The sequence below is a fragment of the Neomonachus schauinslandi genome, chromosome 5, assembly GCF_002201575.2.
Source record: "Neomonachus schauinslandi chromosome 5, ASM220157v2, whole genome shotgun sequence".
In the NCBI taxonomy this organism is placed as follows: domain Eukaryota; kingdom Metazoa; phylum Chordata; class Mammalia; order Carnivora; family Phocidae; genus Neomonachus; species Neomonachus schauinslandi.
The window spans coordinates 34,145,727-34,164,877 of NC_058407.1; the positions used below are offsets into that span (position 1 = coordinate 34,145,727).

The 19,151-nt window shown below is 35.2% G+C and overlaps 1 protein-coding gene across 1 annotated transcript in view; it reads right to left on the minus strand.

The window, feature by feature from the left end:
- The window catches only part of LRRIQ1 (leucine rich repeats and IQ motif containing 1), a 199,301-nt gene extending 190,124 nt beyond the window's left edge, over positions 1–9,177 (minus strand). The window contains exons 1-4 of the mRNA XM_021687506.2: positions 9,031–9,177; positions 7,591–7,702; positions 3,366–3,457; positions 1,456–1,573 (exon numbers count right to left, since the gene is read on the minus strand). Coding sequence (XP_021543181.2) covers positions 1,456–1,573; positions 3,366–3,457; positions 7,591–7,702; positions 9,031–9,177 — 469 coding nt within the window. The remainder of the gene's footprint in view (positions 1–1,455; positions 1,574–3,365; positions 3,458–7,590; positions 7,703–9,030) is intronic.
- Positions 9,178–19,151: the final 9,974 nt, after the last annotated feature.

The window sequence follows — 19,151 nt, forward strand, 5'->3', positions numbered from 1 at the left end:
ATTGCTGCACCAGCTTGCATTCCCACCAACAGTGTAGGAGGGTTCCGCTCTCTCCACATCCTAGCCAACATTTGTCGTTTCCTGACTTGTTAATTTTAGCCATTCTGACTGGTGTGAGGTGGTATCTCATTGAGGTTTTGATTTGGATTTCCCTGATGCCCAGTGATGTTGAGCACTCTTTCATGTGTTTATTGGCCACCTGGATGTCTTCTTTGCAGAAATGTCTGTTCATGTCTTCTGCCCATTTCTTGTTTGGATTATTTGTTCTTCGGGTGTTGAGTTTGATACGTTCTTTGTAGATTTTGGATACTAGCCCTTTATCTGATATGTCATTTGCAAATATCTTCTCCCATTCTGTCAGTTGTCTTTTGGTTTTCTTGACTGTTTCCTTTGCTGTGCAAAAGCTTTTTATCTTGATGAAGTCCCAATAGTTCATTTTTGCCCTTGTTTCCCTTGCCTTTGGCAATCTTTCTAGGAAGAAGTTGCTGCGGCTGAGGTTGAAGAGGTTGCTGCCTGTGTCTCCTCTAGGATTTTGTTGGATTCCTGTCTCACATTTAGTTCTTTCATCCATTTTGAGTCTATTTTTGTGTGTGGTGTAAGGAAATGGTCCAGTTTCATTCTTCTGCATGTGGCTGTCCAATTTTCCTAACACCCATTTGTTGAAGAGACTGTCTTTTTGCCACGGGATATTCTTTCCTGCTTTGTTGAAGATGAGTTGACCATAGAGTTGAGGGTCCATTTCTGGGCTCTCTATTCTGTTCCATTGATCTATGTGTCTGTTTTTGTGCCAGTACCATACTGTCTTGATAATTACAGCTTTGTGATAGAGCTTGAAGTCCGGAATTGCAATGCCACCAGCTTTGCTTTTCTTTTTCAACATTCTTCTGGCTATCCGGGGTCTTTTCTGGTTCCATACAAATTTTAGGATTATTTTTTCCATTTCTTTGAAAAAAGTTGATGGTATTTTGATAGGGATTGCATTAAATGTATAGATTGCTCTAGGTAGCATAGACATTTTCACAATGTTTGTTCTTCCAATCCATGAGTTAAGCTTCTGACTCTTGATTTTGGCTCATCATGGCCTCAAGGTCCTAGGATCAAGCCCTGCGTCAGGCTCCCCACTCAGCAGGGTGTCTGCTTCTCTCCCTCTCCCCCTGCTCACTCTCTCTCTCTCTCTCAAATAAATAAATCTAAAAAAAAAATCCAAGGCTGGGTATATCTATTTCAGTCAGATATATATGGAAAATTTTAAATATATTTAAATCAAGTTAATATAGGAGGCATAAAAAACTATGAAAATATGAATTTAAGTAAGTACAGTAAAGGCATAATAATTTTCAAATATCATGATTGTATTTTTCTAAATGTCAAAAGAAAACTCTCTAAATTTTTTTCAGAGAACTATGGTCAATCACATAAAACTTATCAAAAATATCATTGAGCAGTTTAGTGCACCTGGCAAAACATGTTCATCCACAGGCAAATCATGAGGACCAGGCTTTGGAATAGAATCAGGACTGCCACAATGGGTTTTATTCCTCAGAAATTCTTCTTTTTCTATTTCAGATAACATCTAAAAGGTTAAAAGAGTACCAATAATTAAAGAAAGAGTAAAGCAATCATTTTAATAATATATCAAGCTTTATACATACATAGAACTTTATTTATTTTCAGTCTCTCTCAAATACAACCCTACAGCACACTAAAAATCTTATTCCCATCCAAGCAGACTGTATTTTACCCTCCTCGTTTTTCAGAATTCTAATCACTTTCTTATATTTACCCACAATATTCAAATAAACTGCTTGAAAATCTGTGGAATGAATAAGTCATGGGAATAAAAGGTACAGCATTAGGAACATAGTCAATGATACTGTAATAGCTTTGTATGGTGACAGATGTTAGCTACACTTGTGGTGAGCATAGCATAATGTGTAGAGACGTTTTATTACTATGCTGTATACTTGAAGCTAATGTAACATTGTATGTCAACCATGCTCAAATGAAAGCAAAAAGTATTGCTTGAAAATCATTTCAAAGTGTTTCTACTAATGTTCGCTTTCTTCCTGATACATTTCTATATTTCTTAACTACAGTGATTGCTCACATCTACAAACAGCTAATACATTCAGCATGTTTAAAAAAATGGAACTATTCTCCACTTTAACCTGAATTATGCAAAAATCAAAATGTTGAGGAATACTTTTCCATAATTAGACTTCTACCATATTCTAGTTGGAAAGATATAGGATCTCTATTTCAATGAAGTAGCAGTATGATAATTCAAAATTAATATTTCAAGTTTGTTACCAAAAAAGAGAGTAAGAGACATATATATAAGCAGTTTTCAAATTATGTTAAACATCTTAGGGAGCAGAGTAGAGTTAGGTAAAATTAGAGATAGCTAGGTAAAATAAGAAGTAAAATGAGTCCAAGATGCCGAACATGTAGAAGAAATTTCTCAAATATATTTCTGGAGTTTTTAACCAAAATTACTAGGCTCTCCCTTACTCTTATTTCTTTAGGAATTTTTATATTTTATCTTTTTTTTAAACTAACATAAGATGTTCTACATTTAAAATTTCCATGGGATATTTATTGATTTTTTTTTTAAGATTTTATTTATTTATTTGCCAGAGAGAGAGAGAGAGAGCACAAGCAGGGGGAGGAGCAGAGGGAGAGGGAGAAGCAGGCTCCCCGCCGAGCAGGGAGCCCGATGTGGGACTCGATCCCAGGGCCCTGGGATCATGACCTGAGCCGAAGGCAGACTTAATGGACTGAGCCACCCAGGCATCCCTCCATGGGATATTGAAAGTCTCTGCTGGAACACAGTACATTCCTAAGCAGGGTAATAAACATTATATTTATTGTTTTCCTTGGAGTTTTTAGGGAAAAACTATCATACAGTATAGTTTTACTGTTTCATCTACATGCATTTTAAATTCCCAATTACTGATGATTCAAATCACTATTTCTAATATTTTTAAAATTGAAATTTGAATTTTTGTATATTACATGCCAGAGGAAAACATAAAGCCAAAAATGATTTGATTAAAGATAATTAAATTTTTAAGTTTTAATAGGTGGACTTTACTTTTTTTTTTAATATTTATTTATTTGAGAGAGAGAGTGCACAAGCTGTGGGATGGGCAGAAGGAGAGGGAGAAAGAATCTTTTGCTGACATGGGGCTCCATCTCACAACTCTGAGATCATGACCTAGGCCAAAACCAAGAGTCACCAAGAGTTAACGGGCACCCAGGTGCCCTTATCACTGAACTTTAAATCAGGGAACTATCACCTTCATAAGAGGGAAAGGTAAATTTCTAACTCTAATACTGAGTACTTTCAAATATTGATCATATACCTTTACTAACTGTTGCGGATTTTCTTTATGTTCAGTTGATAATTCTATCCTTAAATGCATGTGATTATTAGGAACCAGTCCACAACTATAGTCTAGAGAAAGAAAAAATATTATAGCTTTAAATATTAGAGCAGAGCAAAGCATGTTAAAATCTCAAACCCTTTCATTATCGTTTAATCTCAAATTTTATCATAGTATATTCTTGATCAGTGACTCAAAACAATAGGAAAATAATGAAATATAAAGAACAGAGGACATCTGTAATCTTTGTTCTAAAAATAAAAGTAACAAATTTATAAAGCACTCTCTTGATCACCTTTCATATTCTAGACTAAAGTTTATTTTCCACATACACAGTATAATGCTGTTTGATACTGCAGTGACACCTTGATTAGAAATCAATAAAGGTTCAATTCTACTGCCACAAACTAGCAATATAACCTTGCACAAGATACTAAACACACTTTAATAAAAGTATTAGTTTAAAAGATAATTACTAATGTGAATGAAGTGAGCTTTCATTTCTGATTTTATGAGTTTTTATTGAATTTTATTGTCCTTTTATCATCTGTGCAGTTGTAATTAATTTTTTTCCTTTTTCAGCTAATGTGTTCTATCATGTTAATCTTCATTAACAGTAAACTATTATTCACAGATGACTGTTTTGCTGGTTCACTAACTACTTACACCTATTTTGTCAGACGTTATAGATTTTCTTCTTCGACACCTATTCAAAGTCTCAGGAGCCTGTTTTCCCATGTGAGGGGCTGACAAAGCAAAAATAACATTCTCCAGATTCCTTTGAAGCTAGGTTTCTAAGGGTGATTAAGGTTCTGCCAATTGATATATTTGCATAAGTCTTTATTTCCATAAAAATACTATGCATGAAGAGAGACAGGGAGCAATATTTTCATTTTTCTGGCCCATATTATGATAGAGGGAGCTTTGGGTTGGAGATAGGAGTGTGTGGTAGAAGACTAATGTCTCTGAATATCTTAATTATATCAGACAGCAACTCTTTCTGCAACCCAGTTTAACAATGTATGTGTGTGTGTATATTTTTTACAATTTGTATGTTCGGACTAGAGTGTATTTCTTCAGTTCTATTAACAATTGTGTTATTCATTGGAATAGCTAGTCTTCAAAGATGTCTCTTCCAAACTTCCTGGTATGCATTCACTGTTTAGTTCCCTCCCACAGGGAACCTGGGCTGACCCTGTATGAAACTAGATCATGAGAAGCCTTACAAGGTTCCACATTAGTCTATTGGGATTTTGTTCGTGGAACTCCTCAGAATCCAGGTGCCATGCAAGCCATAGAGAGATACCACACATAGGTGCCTCCAGCTGACCATCCAGGTGCCCCAGTTGAACTCCCACCCAACAATTAGCATCAATTGACAAGCATTTCAGGGAACCATATTTGGAATTCCAATCCACTAAAAGCTTCAGATGACTGTGTCCCTATTCAACATCTAACTGTGAATGCATACACAGCAAGCAAGAATTGCCTAGCTAAGCTCAGTCAACCCACAGAACCATTAGAGATAATAACTATTGTTATTTTAAACCACTCAGTTTGTTTTGCAGCACTAAATAACCAAAACGTCTAACCTCTACCCATAAAAGACACAAACACCCCCAAAACCTTTCTGCTTAAAGCAGCTCAAGTAGCTTCTGTCTACAACTGAGAGCCCTAATTAATATATCTACATTCATAAGTGAAATCAGCCTCTGGTTTCGTGTGTGTGTGTGTGTGTGTTATGCTTTATATTTGAAATATGCAGCTTTTTAAATGAAATATTATATAATCTGCAGATTCGTTTATCCTTGATGGATTGTAAGAATTCAACTGTAAAATCATACTCATTTCTTTTTTTTCTTTTTTTTCTTTTTTTTAATCATACTAATTTCTAATGACATTTGAGAAGGAAACTTTTTCCACTTTCTTGCCAGATTATTGATTTAATCATGTTTTCCACTTTTTTTCAAGCAATTTTGATCATTTGAATTTTCTTGGAAAAATATTTTATTCACTGAGACTATCATACTTATTTGATCAGAACTATACATGAGATCTCATAATTTTCTAAACCACTGCTATAATTACGTTATATAACCTTTCATGTAACTAATTTTCTATAATTGTGTTTCCTTTTTTTTCTTAATTAGGCTATATAATTGCCAATATATTTATAATATATTTTCATTGTATAAACTTTAGTAAATATACATAAGCAAATCATTAATATTCCCTATAACTCAACTACAGATAATCACTGCCAAAATTTGAAGCATCTACATAGAGTAAGTCTTTACATATCCATTCAAACAGGTGCTCAGGACAAAAATCTTGGAGTCAATTTCCTCTCCTCCTCTCACTCCAATCCATCAATAAACACTTTTGGTTCTTTTTAACTTAAAAATAGTTTCTAGATTATGACTATTTTTTATCATTTCTACTCCAATCACTCTCATCTCTAACCATACTATTTTTTTAAAGATTTTATTTATCAGAGAGAGAGAGAGAGCACAAGCAGGGGGAGCATCAGGCAAAGGGAGAAGCAGGCTCCCTGCTGAGCAAGGAGCCCAATGTGGGACCAAGACCTGAGACAAAGGCAGATGCTTAACTGACCTAGCCACCAAGGAATCCCTCTAACCACCACATTGCAATAGTTTTGTAGTTGACTCTTGCTGCCTCAGGTTATCTTTCTACACAATCACCAGAATGATTGCCTCAAAAATGTATCAGATATTGACACTCCTTACTCAAAACCTTCACACACACAGAGTAGAATCCAAAGCCCAGACCATGATTTATAAGAGCCCTATATGATCTGACCCCAATAGGATCTGTGCCTTTGCCTTTACAGAGCCTTCTTTCTGGAACACTGGCTCTCTAGATATCCATGTGGCTCCTCTTCTCATTCACTGAGATATCCATGTGGCTCTCCTTCTCAGTCATTGCTCAAATATCACCTCCTCAGAGAGGCCTTCCTTTACTTTCTCTATCTAAAAAAGCAACCTTCAATCTCTATCCCCTCTCTTAAATTGTTTCCTTCATGGAAATTATCATTATTAAAATATTACATATTTATTTGTTTCAAGTCTGTCTCCCCACACTGGAGCATTAGAATAGGAAAGCAAGACCTTTGCCTATTTTGTTCTCTGTTATATTCTCAGTGGCTGAAACAGATCCTTTCACACAGTAATATTTGTTGAATGAATATCTATGAATATCCACATTGTAATTTATGCTAATATTTGCATAAATAAACCTGAATTTTAGAATAACTTTAAATACTATATCATGAACATTTTATGCCATTAAATATTACCTAAGCCATCTTTTTTAGTGGGTGTTGTTGGTTACACCGAGACCTGTTGAACATTTAGGCTGTTGCCATTTTTCATTATAAACCAAGCCATGATTAATTCTAATTAAATCTTTGATCATTCTATTATTCTTGGAATAATTCCAAGAAGTAAATTTGCTCAGCTGAAGCAAATAAAAATTGTTAGGTTTCCGATGTAAATTACGTTTTTCTCCCAAAAAATGTATAAACCAATACTTCTAAAATATTCCTGTGACTAATTTTCTTTTTTTAATGCAAAGATGACCCTTGAACAACATGGGGGTTATGAGTGACAACCCCCCATACAGTCAAAAATCTGCATATAACTTTTGATCTCCCAAAACACACCTACTAATAGCCTACTGTAGACCAGACCATTTACCAATGACATAAACAGTCTATTAAGGCATATTTTATATATTATATATATTATATACTGTATTCATACAATAAAGAAAGTTAGACAAATGAAAACGTTATTAACAAAATCATAAGGAAGAGAAAATCCATTTACAGTACTGTACTGTAAAAAATCTGCACATAAATGACCCATGTAGTTCAAACCTGTGTTGTTCAAGAATCAACTGTAATAGAGTGTCTGGTTTTAATTAGGACTGGTAAAACAAACTGTTGGTGGCTAGTATTTATTGGACATATAAAGAGACTAATAAGGAAAAAATTAATGGACTAAATTAAACAATCCAGCATATTATAGATATTATAGAAGAGAGAAATGCATATACATGTATATAACAACAGCTAAGAACTTCAAGCAGTATATTTTTCTAAATTATAAATTATTCATGCCTACAGAAAACTTATCTGTCAAACAGATAAAAACTGTACTTCAAAAAAAAAAAAACTACTTACTTAAAATATCAGTATCTTCCAAGTCCTGAAGAAGGAGCTCTTCAACAGTTTTGCTCTTATTCTTTATGATGTTAATATAATGAAGAACTGACTCAGGTAACTCATCCAAATCCTAAATTTTTTTTAAAAAATGAAAGAAACTGTTAAATTATTTATTAAAACTATGTATCAAAAATTGGATGAAAGTTTTCATACACCAAAACTTTGAGCAAAATGTGCAAATCAGTTCAAACAAGTATATTTGATTAAAATTTGCTTTTCATTTTCAGGTGATTATGAAGTACATCCATGATTCTGTTGCCTCTCATATTCAAAAGAAGAATTTCAGAAATTTGCCTCACTTGAATTAGCTATGGATAAAAAGACATAATAATATAAAATTTATAACTTTCCAAAAGTAATATAGAGGTTATTGCAATCCTAATTAAAAATCAAAGTAGAATTATCCTCCAAAACTTAACAAATGAGGTTTTTTTGGGAAAAAGCTTAGTGGAGAAAATTTTGAAAAAGCAAAACAAGGAATTTGACCTGTTTGATACTTAATCATAAAAAACCACAATAGGGCAAAAATTAACAGAATAATGGAAAAGAATAGAGAGCCTTGGATAGATTATATGTATAACAACTAAACATATACAAACGATAAGACAAATCAATTAAGAAGAGGTAGATTGGGGCGCCTGGGTGGCTCAGTTGGTTAAGCGACTGCCTTCAGCTCAGGTCATGATCCTGGAGTCCCTGGATCGAATCCCGCATCGGGCTCCCTGCTCAGCAGGGAGTCTGCTTCTCCCTCTCCCGCTCCCCCCTCTTGTGCTCTTTCTCTCTCTCACTCTCTCTCTCAAATAAATAAATAAAATCTTTAAAAAAAAAAAAAGAAGAGGTAGATTATTCATCAAGTGACATTAATATTAACTAAATATGTGCAGGAAAATTTCTACTTAGATCTACATTATATAATATACTTGAAAATAAATTCCCATTAGTTTGAGGATTTTGATGTAAAAGAATGAATCTGTGAATAAATTTTCTAAGCATATAAACATTGGGGGAAATATACAAATGAAAAGATAATATATTTGATTTCCAAAAAATAACTATTTCTATAGGTCTAAAGATTTCACATAAATTTTGCTTTTCATGTATATCTAATAACATTAAAAAGCTCATGATTTAAGTTTAAAAAGTAGTATACAAATAAATAATTCTATGTCTAATACTAATTTTACAAAAAAATGCACATATATACATGTGAAATTATAAGTGACTTCTATCTTCAATGTACTTTTTATATTTAAATATCTAACAATATACATTGTTTAAAAGTGATTGTAAAGTTAAAAAATGAGATAACAATGTAAAGCAAACTGAAAAAAGTAATATTTCTCCTACGAAGTTTACTCCAGTTAAAAGGCTCTTAAAAGCGCAGCATTTAACACTTACTGTATCACTATCATCACTCTGGGTGTCTGATTTTGAATCACTATCACTATCATCTTTTTCTAATGAAGAAATGCTGATTTTATCCAATTCAGCTTCTATTTCTTCTTTGAGCTTTGTATCATCATCATCATCATCATTTTCCATCATCCTTCATAATAAACACAGAACCATTTAAAAAAAATTGAAGAGGATAAAACGAGTAAAAACTATGGGTTGTTTAATGTGCTATACCAATCCAACATGTTCTGTGTAAATATTTTCATCTAGGATACTTTCATCATATCTTATTATGGTCGTACTATATATTAAAGAACATGGTTTTCTCTCTTCATTAATTCATTATTTCTTTGTTTGACTACAAAATGATCAACTCTAATAATACTCTCTTATTCAATACATTTCTTATTCAGAGATTAGAATACTCATAAGAAAAAAAAAGAATACTCATTAGAGAACAACCTAAGTCTATATATGGGGCAACATATGGTTAGTTTCTACTCATTAACTCATAGTTGTTAATTTTACTAGAGATAGCCACATGTTTTTAACAACAATAATACGTTGTAATAATGGACAATATGTGGCTTATAAGACCAATATTTATATTATTTAAACCTTTAATGCTTGTGATGGATATAGATTAAGCAGTACATTACAGTATATCTTCATGTAATCATCATCATCATCCACCACCATTAGCTTCCAGGTATTGAGTATTTGTGACAAGCCAGGCACTCGAAGACACTTTGTGTGATTGATAATCATCAGAGCAAATTAACAGGTATAAGGTCATTATAGTCATTGTATTCATAAGAAAACCAAGGTTTGAAAAGTTTACTTAACTTCATATAGTCATTAATTGCTAATAAGTAATGGGGACAGGGCCCTAATTGAGAGATCCTGAATCCAAAACCAGTGCTTTTCCCACTATGAAATGGTCTCCAAACTTAAGTCAAGCTCTTCATCTGCCCAGTATCCTTCTGAATATCCCCTAGCCCAATAGTCTTCAAACTGCAGATGATAACCCATTAGTGGATCAAGATATTAATGCAGTGGCTCTTCATCATAAAGTTTTAATGATGTATGTAATAGGATAGGAAAAATTAGGGTAGGTCAGAAAATAACCTATAGGTGTACTACGTATGTTAAAGATAAAAATTGTTTTAAAAACTTTTGTTTCAATTTTAAGTGGGTATATATGTATGCATGTGTGCATGAGCTGCAGTGTAATGTGTAATTTGTCTGTTTTACTGTGGGTCTTGGTTTAAGGAAAAAAGTTTGAAAAATACTGTACTCATCAAATATGATTTTATTTCAGTCCAATCTCTTTCACATATAAATGATTTAATTGGACTGATCTCCATGTATTGCCTATACTCTTGGGCATTTATCCCAGAAAAATGAAATTTTATGTTCAAACTAAAACTTACATGAATATTCACAACAGTTTTATTCATGATAGCCTCAAACTGGAGACAACCAAAATGTCCCTCAGTAGGTGAATGGTTAAACCAATTCTACTACATCCATACCATGTAATACTACTCAACAATAAAAGGGATGGATATTGATACATGTCACAATACCGACAAATCTCCATGAATCTCTAGGGAACTATGTTGAGCAAAAAGCCCAAACCAAAAGGTAACATATCACATGATTCCATTTATATAACATTTTTGAAATGACAAAATTTTATAAGTGGAGAACAGATTAGTGATTACCAGGAGTCAGGGGTGGATGGTGGTTATGGCAATAAAAGGGCAACATGAACGATTCTTGTAGCATTGGAGCTTTTCAGTATCTTGATTGGAATAGTAGGTAAGTGAGCATATTCAGATGATAAAACTTGTATCTAATACACACAAATGATTACAAGTAAAACGGAGGAAATCTGAGTAAGATTAGCAGACCGCACCAATAAAAATGTTACCATTGGGAGATACTGGACAGTGTACAAGGGATATTTCCGCATTATTTCTTAAAACTACATGTTAATCTACAATTATCTCAATAAAAAATATAATTAAAAAATCCTAAATACTAAGGAAAGTTAAATAGATTATGATGGATTCATAGAATGGAATACTATACAAGTCCTTTTAAAAATGGGTATATTTACTGCGCTCCTGTGGAAAGGTAGCAAAGAAGAAATAATTGAAAAAAGGCATGTGGTAGAAAAATATGCAGAGTAACTATACACACATACTTTTTTTAAAAACAGAAACTTTGGGGGACAAATTGGGGAACTTTTAATTTTCATTTCATACCTTTATGTTGAGTGATCTTTAAAATCATGAATATGTACTACTTTTGTAATTTAGACAATTTTACCCATCATCTTCCTCCTCCAAAGGAAAACAAAACCATAAACAGAATCAGTGTAAAATGCTATCCTGTTATCAAACTTACTTAAAGTGCAATTCAAAAGATTTGCGAGGTAGGAAAATTAGATTTTTTTAAAATGTAGCTATAAAGCAGAATGCACAGGTACACAAAACTTTATGTAGAAAGAAAGGCAGGAGAACAGTGTAAAGGTAAGAATCATTTCCATTATGTGTCCCTCTCTGCTCATCAACTGGCCCTTTAGATCAGCCCTGTCCAATTATATATCCAAGCACATATGTGATTTTAAATTTTCTAGTAGCAATTTTTTAAAAAAGTTGAGAGTAACAGGTGAAATTAGTTTTAATAATATATTTTATTTAACCCATTATATCCAAAATATTATTTCAACATTTAGTCAATAAAAAATCATTTATTATTAAGATCAATGTAAAAAGTTTATATTTTTGTTTTGTATACTAATTCTTCAAAATGTGATGTGTATTTTACACCTCCAGTACAGTTCAATTTGGACTAGCTGCATTTCAAGCCTTCAGCAGCCACCTAGTGGTTTGGTTACAGGATAGGACAGGGCAGCCCTAGATGTATCCCACCGTAAGAGGACTACAGTAAACTTCTTCAAGTTGATAATAAATCACTTGGAGTTGGCTAAAGCTGCCAAAAGTGGGAAATCTTAAGGAACTCTCCTTTCAACTGTAGTTTTTCAATTATAAATACAGGGAAGGAAATCTACTTTAAAAGGTAGCTATAAATCATAAAAAAAGAGGAAAGAAAGGAAGAGGGGAATACAGGGAGGGATGAAAGGAACTATCATTTAGGGAGGAAATAAGGTAATTATCGAAAGCTCTCTAAATTCGAAGGGAGGATCTCTAAATTTTGGGTGAGCTACAAAATCTCCAAAATCGAAAGGAGCCTAGGGCTCCTCAGACTCCAGCAGCCACCCCCTCAGCCCGCGGCCCCCCGACCGTTTGCCCTGGCCTTGGCAGAGAGGCGCCTGGCTCCGTCTGTGCTCCCATAGCTCTGTCTCGCCTCCCGCGCCACCAACCGCATTCATGAGGGGCCCCAGCTCACCCACCAGCGGCTAAATCCCTGGGCTTGGTTGGAAGACAGCGCCCAAAGACTCCAAACAAAGCGTAACCACGACAACAGCCAATCCCAAGGAAGATGGACGGGTCTTTTCTTACCGGTGCCCCAGTAGGACAAACTATCTCCACTCGAAATTGGCCTGAACGCTGCATCTCAGGAGCTGAATGAGGAACGTTTTTTTCAGGTAGATTTTAATATTTAAATACTTTGGGAAAATATGTAATAAAGAAAGGACATTTTGCTACAGTTACCCAAGTAAAGGTAGCTTGACCTTTAAATTGTTTCTAATCTATCTATATTTATTACTTGCAACTAGTGAATGTTCAGTTGCCCACGTAAAAACTTCATTCCACCAAATCTTAATCTTGAATAGTGATTTATGGGGCCTGAAGTATGGAAGACAATAAATCGTTTGCTTTCCGTGACAGCAATTTATTTTTAAAAAGACAAATAAATCATCACTCAATGCCTATCAAAAACCTCCATATTTTCTGAAATATGTTTTACTGTAAAATATTGACAGTGACACCCACTGTTTTAACATAAAATTTGAAGCATAAGTATATATCATGCTATTTAATTTTAACTTAAAAATTCATCTAAGTTGGGGCACCTGGGTGGCTCAGCGTCTGCCTTCGGCTGAGGTCATGATCCCAGGGTCTTGGGATCAAGCCCCACCTTGGACCCCTGCTTATTGGGGAGCCTGCTTCTCCCTCTGCCTCTGCATGCTGCTCCCCCTGCTCGTGCACTCTCTCTCTCAAATAAATAAATAAAATCTTAAAAAAAAAAATCATCTAATTTCCTTTACCGTGGAGCAAATACATAGTGTACAAACTGTGAAATTTATTTTAGTTAATAACAGATATTTGTTTAATTTTTTTAAGCTTGCAAAGAATTAAATTCCAAGAGGAAGTGGCTAAGCATAATCGCAAAAGACATCTGACATACAATAAACTAAAAGCAAACATTTCCTTTGAGCCTTTGAAAGAAAATAGACTATTTCCTGGTAACAACATTGCATCAACATAGGAATTAATAATATAGAATGAGAAATAAGTAGATTTTTGAAATTAAAAAAACACATGTTAGTGCCTCACTCAAAGACAATGATTTTCAAAAATCAACTACTTCTGGTTTCAAATCTAATTAAAATTTAGGATATTTTCATTATCAAAGTCCATGCTCAAGTGCCATTTTTTCTTTTTTTTTAGTTTAGTTTTGTTGTAAATTTATAGACCATTCAAATTCTTCATTTAAAATGCTCAGGCTAGGGGCGCCTCCATGGCTCAGTCTGTTGAGGGTCCTATTCTTGGTTTCAGCTCAGGTCATGATCTCAGGGTGGTGAGATGTAGCCCCCCACCCCCAAGTCTGCCTGAGATTCTCTCCCTCTCCTTCTGCCCCTCCCCCTCAAATAAATAAATCAATCTTTAATAAAATAAAATGCTCAGCAAAAAAATAAGTAAATAAAAAATAAATAAGTAAAATACTCAGGCTATTATGTTGAAATTCACAATAAAAATCTTAAAATTAATTTTATTTGTAATTACGAAACTATTCAGGCTTTTCCTACAGAATATCAAATCCATTAGTAATCAATTAATTTCCAGAACTAATTTTTTTTAGAGATTTTATTCATTTATTTGAGAGAGATTGAGAGCATGAGTGGGGAGGAAGGGCAGAGGCAGAGGGAGAAGCAGACTCCCCGCTGAGCAGGGAGCCCAATGTGGGACTTGATCCCAGGACCCCGGGATCATGACCTGAGCTGAAAGCAGACGCTTATCTGACTGAGCCACCCAGGCGCTGTCCAGAACTAATTTTAAATTAGCTAAATTAGTAATCAGCTTTTATGAATATGATGTCTAAACTGCTTTTTTTTCTTAAATCTTACCTTGTCAAACAAATTGATAGCAAAAAAGAAAAATATTGAAAGTTCTGAAGATAAGTTATGATGCATGTTACTACATCTCTTATATTCTTGTTATTTTTTACTTTGGAGGAAAACTGATAATTCTATCAATTAGTCATATCTTAGCTATCACTAATTAATATTACTAAATAAGGAACAAAATACAATACAACAATTGTCTCATATAGTTACAGATTATGTCAATTTAACTTGAAACTTTTGTTTAAGTCTGCAGCATTTAGCATAAATTTATTTAATTGAAATCTTCCTAGATATTATAACCTAAAATTGAGTATGTCAGTTTGTCCATAACCTTTTAACCTGAGTAGGGTTTTTTTTCTTTTTAATAAGTATTTCTCTTTTCATTAAATTTTTTAAAGATTTTCTTTATATATTCATGATAGACACAGAGAGAGAGAGAGAGGCAGAGGCAGAGGGAGAAGCAGGCTCCCAGAAGAGCAGGGAGCCCGATGCAAGAACTCCATCCCAGGACCCCAGGATCATGACCTGAGCTGAAGGCAGATGCTTAACTGATTGAGCCACACAGGCGCCCCTCTTTTCATTAAATTTTGACCTTATTTTGAAAATTATCTGCAGGTCTGATTGGTTTATAGCCTATTGACCTAACACAATATAGTTCCCTTAGAGAGCACGTAATATTTATTGAGGACATGAAAGGATGAAAGATAACAGTTTGTTCCTCTGACATCTGACAAGAATAAGATTTCTTTGAAAATGTTAGTCAAGGGGCGCCTGGGTGGCTCAGTCGTTAAGCGTCTGCCTTTGGCTCAGGTCATGATCCCAGGGTCCTGGGATCGAGCCCCACATTGGGCTCCCTGCTCAGCAGGAAGCCTGCTTCTCCCCCTCCCGCTCCCCCTGCTTGTGTTCCCTCTCTCGCTGTATCTCTCACTGTCAAATAAATAAAATCTTAAAAAAAAAAAAAAAAGAAAATGTTAGTCGAGTGGTGAGATGACTTTAATTTAAAAAACATTGTGCAACAGTTGTCTTATTTTTTATATAGCAGTGATAAAATTTAAATATCCCAGAATATCACTGTGAAGCTCAAATAGCTGCCTAGCAGATGTTTGTTTTATTTTCTTGAGGATGACTATTGCATAATAATATTTTTAATATGTGACCTACAGTGTTGGATTCTTAGACCTCTGCTTTTTTTTTTTTCCATTTAAAGACTGTCCCAAACTCTCAAGGTCCTTCTCTAACCCTTTTTGTGCTCTCTGCAGCTCACATGACGGCCGGCTTGAGTCCATCACTTTCCTACAGTTCCCATCCCTTTCCCAACCTCATGTGCTCCTCCCTTGTGTATGATTACTATACTATCACAAGATTAATACGTAACATTTAGCCGGGTGCTGGACTAAGTGCCTTCCAAACATAATCTCATTCAATTTTCACAGTATCCCTTTGAGGTGTGTGTTCTTCTAATCTACATTTACAGGTGATGACATTAAAGCCTTGGGAAGAGTAGCAAGAAAGTGGTTTATATCTAAGGATTTGAATGTCAGCCCTGCCACGTGTTAACTAGGTGAACTCAAGAACACTATTTTACCTTCCTGAATCTCTTTTGTCATTGGTAATACTGGGTATAATAGCACAAGAGTACCTAATTTGCAAAACTTTGATGGTCAAGGCAACCAGTGTAAATGACATATTGTAGAATATGGCATAATCTTAGTAGCCCAAGTAGTTAAGCTCTATAGACCTGAGTTCAAGTTTTATTTTGGTTTCTTTCTAACATCCCATTGCTGACAATTCTACTTCCTACTGTGTCTCTCATATCCTGGTATTGTTCTCCATCCCCATAACTATCTTGTAGTTTAGACGACATCATTTGTTATGAACTAATACATTAGCTTTGCAAAGTAGCTCCCTGTCATAGGTTTCTTTTCTAATTTGACTTCCACGCTGATGACAGAAATATGATTCTCCATTACCTGCAGAAGATCAAAAGCAAATTCTTAGCAAAACATACCTGATCTTTCACAATCTTTATTGAGTGTACTTCTCTAGCCTTATTTTTCACCTCTTGCCACTCTGACCCTTGCCCCCATGCCCTTCACTATAAAGCTTGTGAGCACAGTGTTCCATCTGTCGTGAAATCTTCCTATGTCTACCCCATTTTTATCTGACTGGGACCTTCTTATCAACCTTCAAGAATTATCTCAAATTTGTCTTCTCTCTGAAACTTCCCAGTTCCCTTTATTCCCTGTCCCCACATCCCCAACACATAACTCGGAGTGGACCACCGGTTTTAATACTTGACTCCTTGTACGTTACTTATTCATTTTTGTGCTCCCATCTCCTGGCAGTTAGAAGGAATTTACAAACGATAACAAATAATAATTAGGCTATTATTATCTAGTGAAAACGACACCTGTGAATAGGTGAATTATTGTAAATTGTCCTTTCTTATATCATTTATACTATTAAAAATATCTCTGTTATTGGACCATTAATTACCTAATCAGGAAATGAACAAAAGAAATACCACCAGGGCCTTATTTGATTGTTTAAACAAATTCTTTGTCTATAGCAAAAACAACAACAACAATCCAAGACAAAACTTGTTCTTCCACACTACAAATATTTAAATAGAAACTGCACTAACTTATTGTGTATCTTTGTGTTAGCACCTCTTTCTTTTCATTGATGTTGTTTCCAGTATGCGGTGGTTGTGACTGGAAGGATCAGCACATGACCATCTCCTCTTCTCATTCTGTGCAAATATGGCTGTGGACTTTCTTGACTTGTTGCTTAGACACCCTGTTTGTTGTGTTCCAACTCTTTAACCTGAACTTCTTGCTATGGTCTGAATGTTTGTATTACCTCAAATTACTTCACATGTTGGAATCCTTATACCCAATGTGATGGTATTAGAAGATGGGACCTTTCGGGGGTGGTTAGGTCATTGGGGGATCCTTCATGCATGGGATTAGTGCTCTTATAAATGAGATCCCACAGAGCTCCTTAGCCCCTTTCACCACAGGAAGATACAAGAGGAAGTTTGAAGCCTGGAAGAGGGCTCTCCCCCACGCATGCTGGCACCCTGATTTAAGACTTCTAGCCTCCAGAACTATGAGACATAAATTTCTGCTGTTTTTATTTATTTATTTGACAGAGAGAGAGAGACAGCACAAGCAGGAGGAGCAGCAGACAGAGGGAGAAGCAGACTCCCCGCTGAGCAGGAAGCCTGATGTGGGGCTCAATCCCAGGACCCTGGGATCATGACCAGACACTTAACTGACTGAGCTACACAGACTCCCCGTTTCTGTTGTTTGTAAGCATTCTAGTCTGTGGTATTTTGGTATAGCAGCTCAAATGGACTAAAACACTGCTGTTTTGAAGTTACCATGAACAGCTTTCTTACCAAGTTGGCTGGTTTTGAGAGTATTGAATTCTTACCCTTTTTGACCTCTATATCATGCAACACTATTTTAGAAAATTATTTCTCTACTGATTTCCATGAGATCATGCTTTGATTACATCCTCATTTTGTAAAAGTCTGCATTAAAAAATTCAAATTCCTAATTATGTCATTCTTTACTATCAAACATCTGCTTACTTTTATCTGCAGTCAGTCTCCTCTTTCATTCTTTTCCATGACAGTAGCTCCTCATGGATAATTCCCAAATCTGCATAACTTATGCTCTCTATTTAACTGCACTCCATTTCCAGTGCTTAACCACAAAGATATCTTCTACCCATTCAAACTCATTTATTAAACATGAAATATATGAGGGACACCTGGGTAGCTCAGTCGGTTAACTTTGACTCAGGTCATGATCCCAGGGTCATGTGATCAAGTCCCACGTCAGACTCCTTGCTCAGCGGGTATCCTGCTTCTCCCTCTGCCTGCTGCTCGTCCAGCTTGTGTGCTCTCTCTCTATCTCCCTCACAAACAAATAAATAAAACATTTTTAAAAACAAAAAAATAAACATGAAGTATATGGTTTTTGTCCGTGATTATCATTTTTTTTTAATTTTTCCATCCTACAGGAATCCTTCTGATGATAATTATTTCTTTTCCATAATAAGACATATTGAAACTGTATCCAAGCACTCTTTTTCTCCCTCTAATTATCTCTTACAATGCCCTTTCCTAACTGTTGGGTATTTTGTTTGGCTCTCCTCACCCTAAGTCACTTCTTTCCTTCCTCTTGGGCACATAGCTGATTCCACCCTGGGCTGAGACCTGCTGTGTGACTTAGTATGTGCCGATGGAATATGAGCAGAAGAGAAGTGGGCAACTTTCACCTCACTGGCTTAAAAGATGCTTGCCCGAGTTTACGCATCCTCCTTTCCTTTCTGCTGGCTATACAGGATGACACCATGAGGAAATTTGGGAGCCAGATATGGAACAGGCTGAAGCAAGCCCCAAGTTCCTAAGATGATCTAGAAGAGAACCAGTTACCCACCTTGGACTGAAGGAGAAATAAGCTTCAATTTATTTTTGTTTGTGGATCCTTTGATAAAGCATGTTAGCCCCGATTCTAATGTGCTAATTATTACCAACTCAACAGTCAAGTCTATGCCTCTCAATAGTTCCCACCAGAGTTCCTGCAGTGTTCTTGTACATTACTTTCTCATTCTTGTTCACAGAGGCCCAGGACTTTGGCTCTGACAACTTGTTTAGGCTATAGGAGAGGATCACAACTTTCTCATCAGCTGAAGTAAATGGAATTGAAGCCAAAATTATGTGTCTACAGCCTCTTAGGGAGAAACTGAAATAAAAATCAGGCAGTCTTTCTAACTGATTGTTCCATCC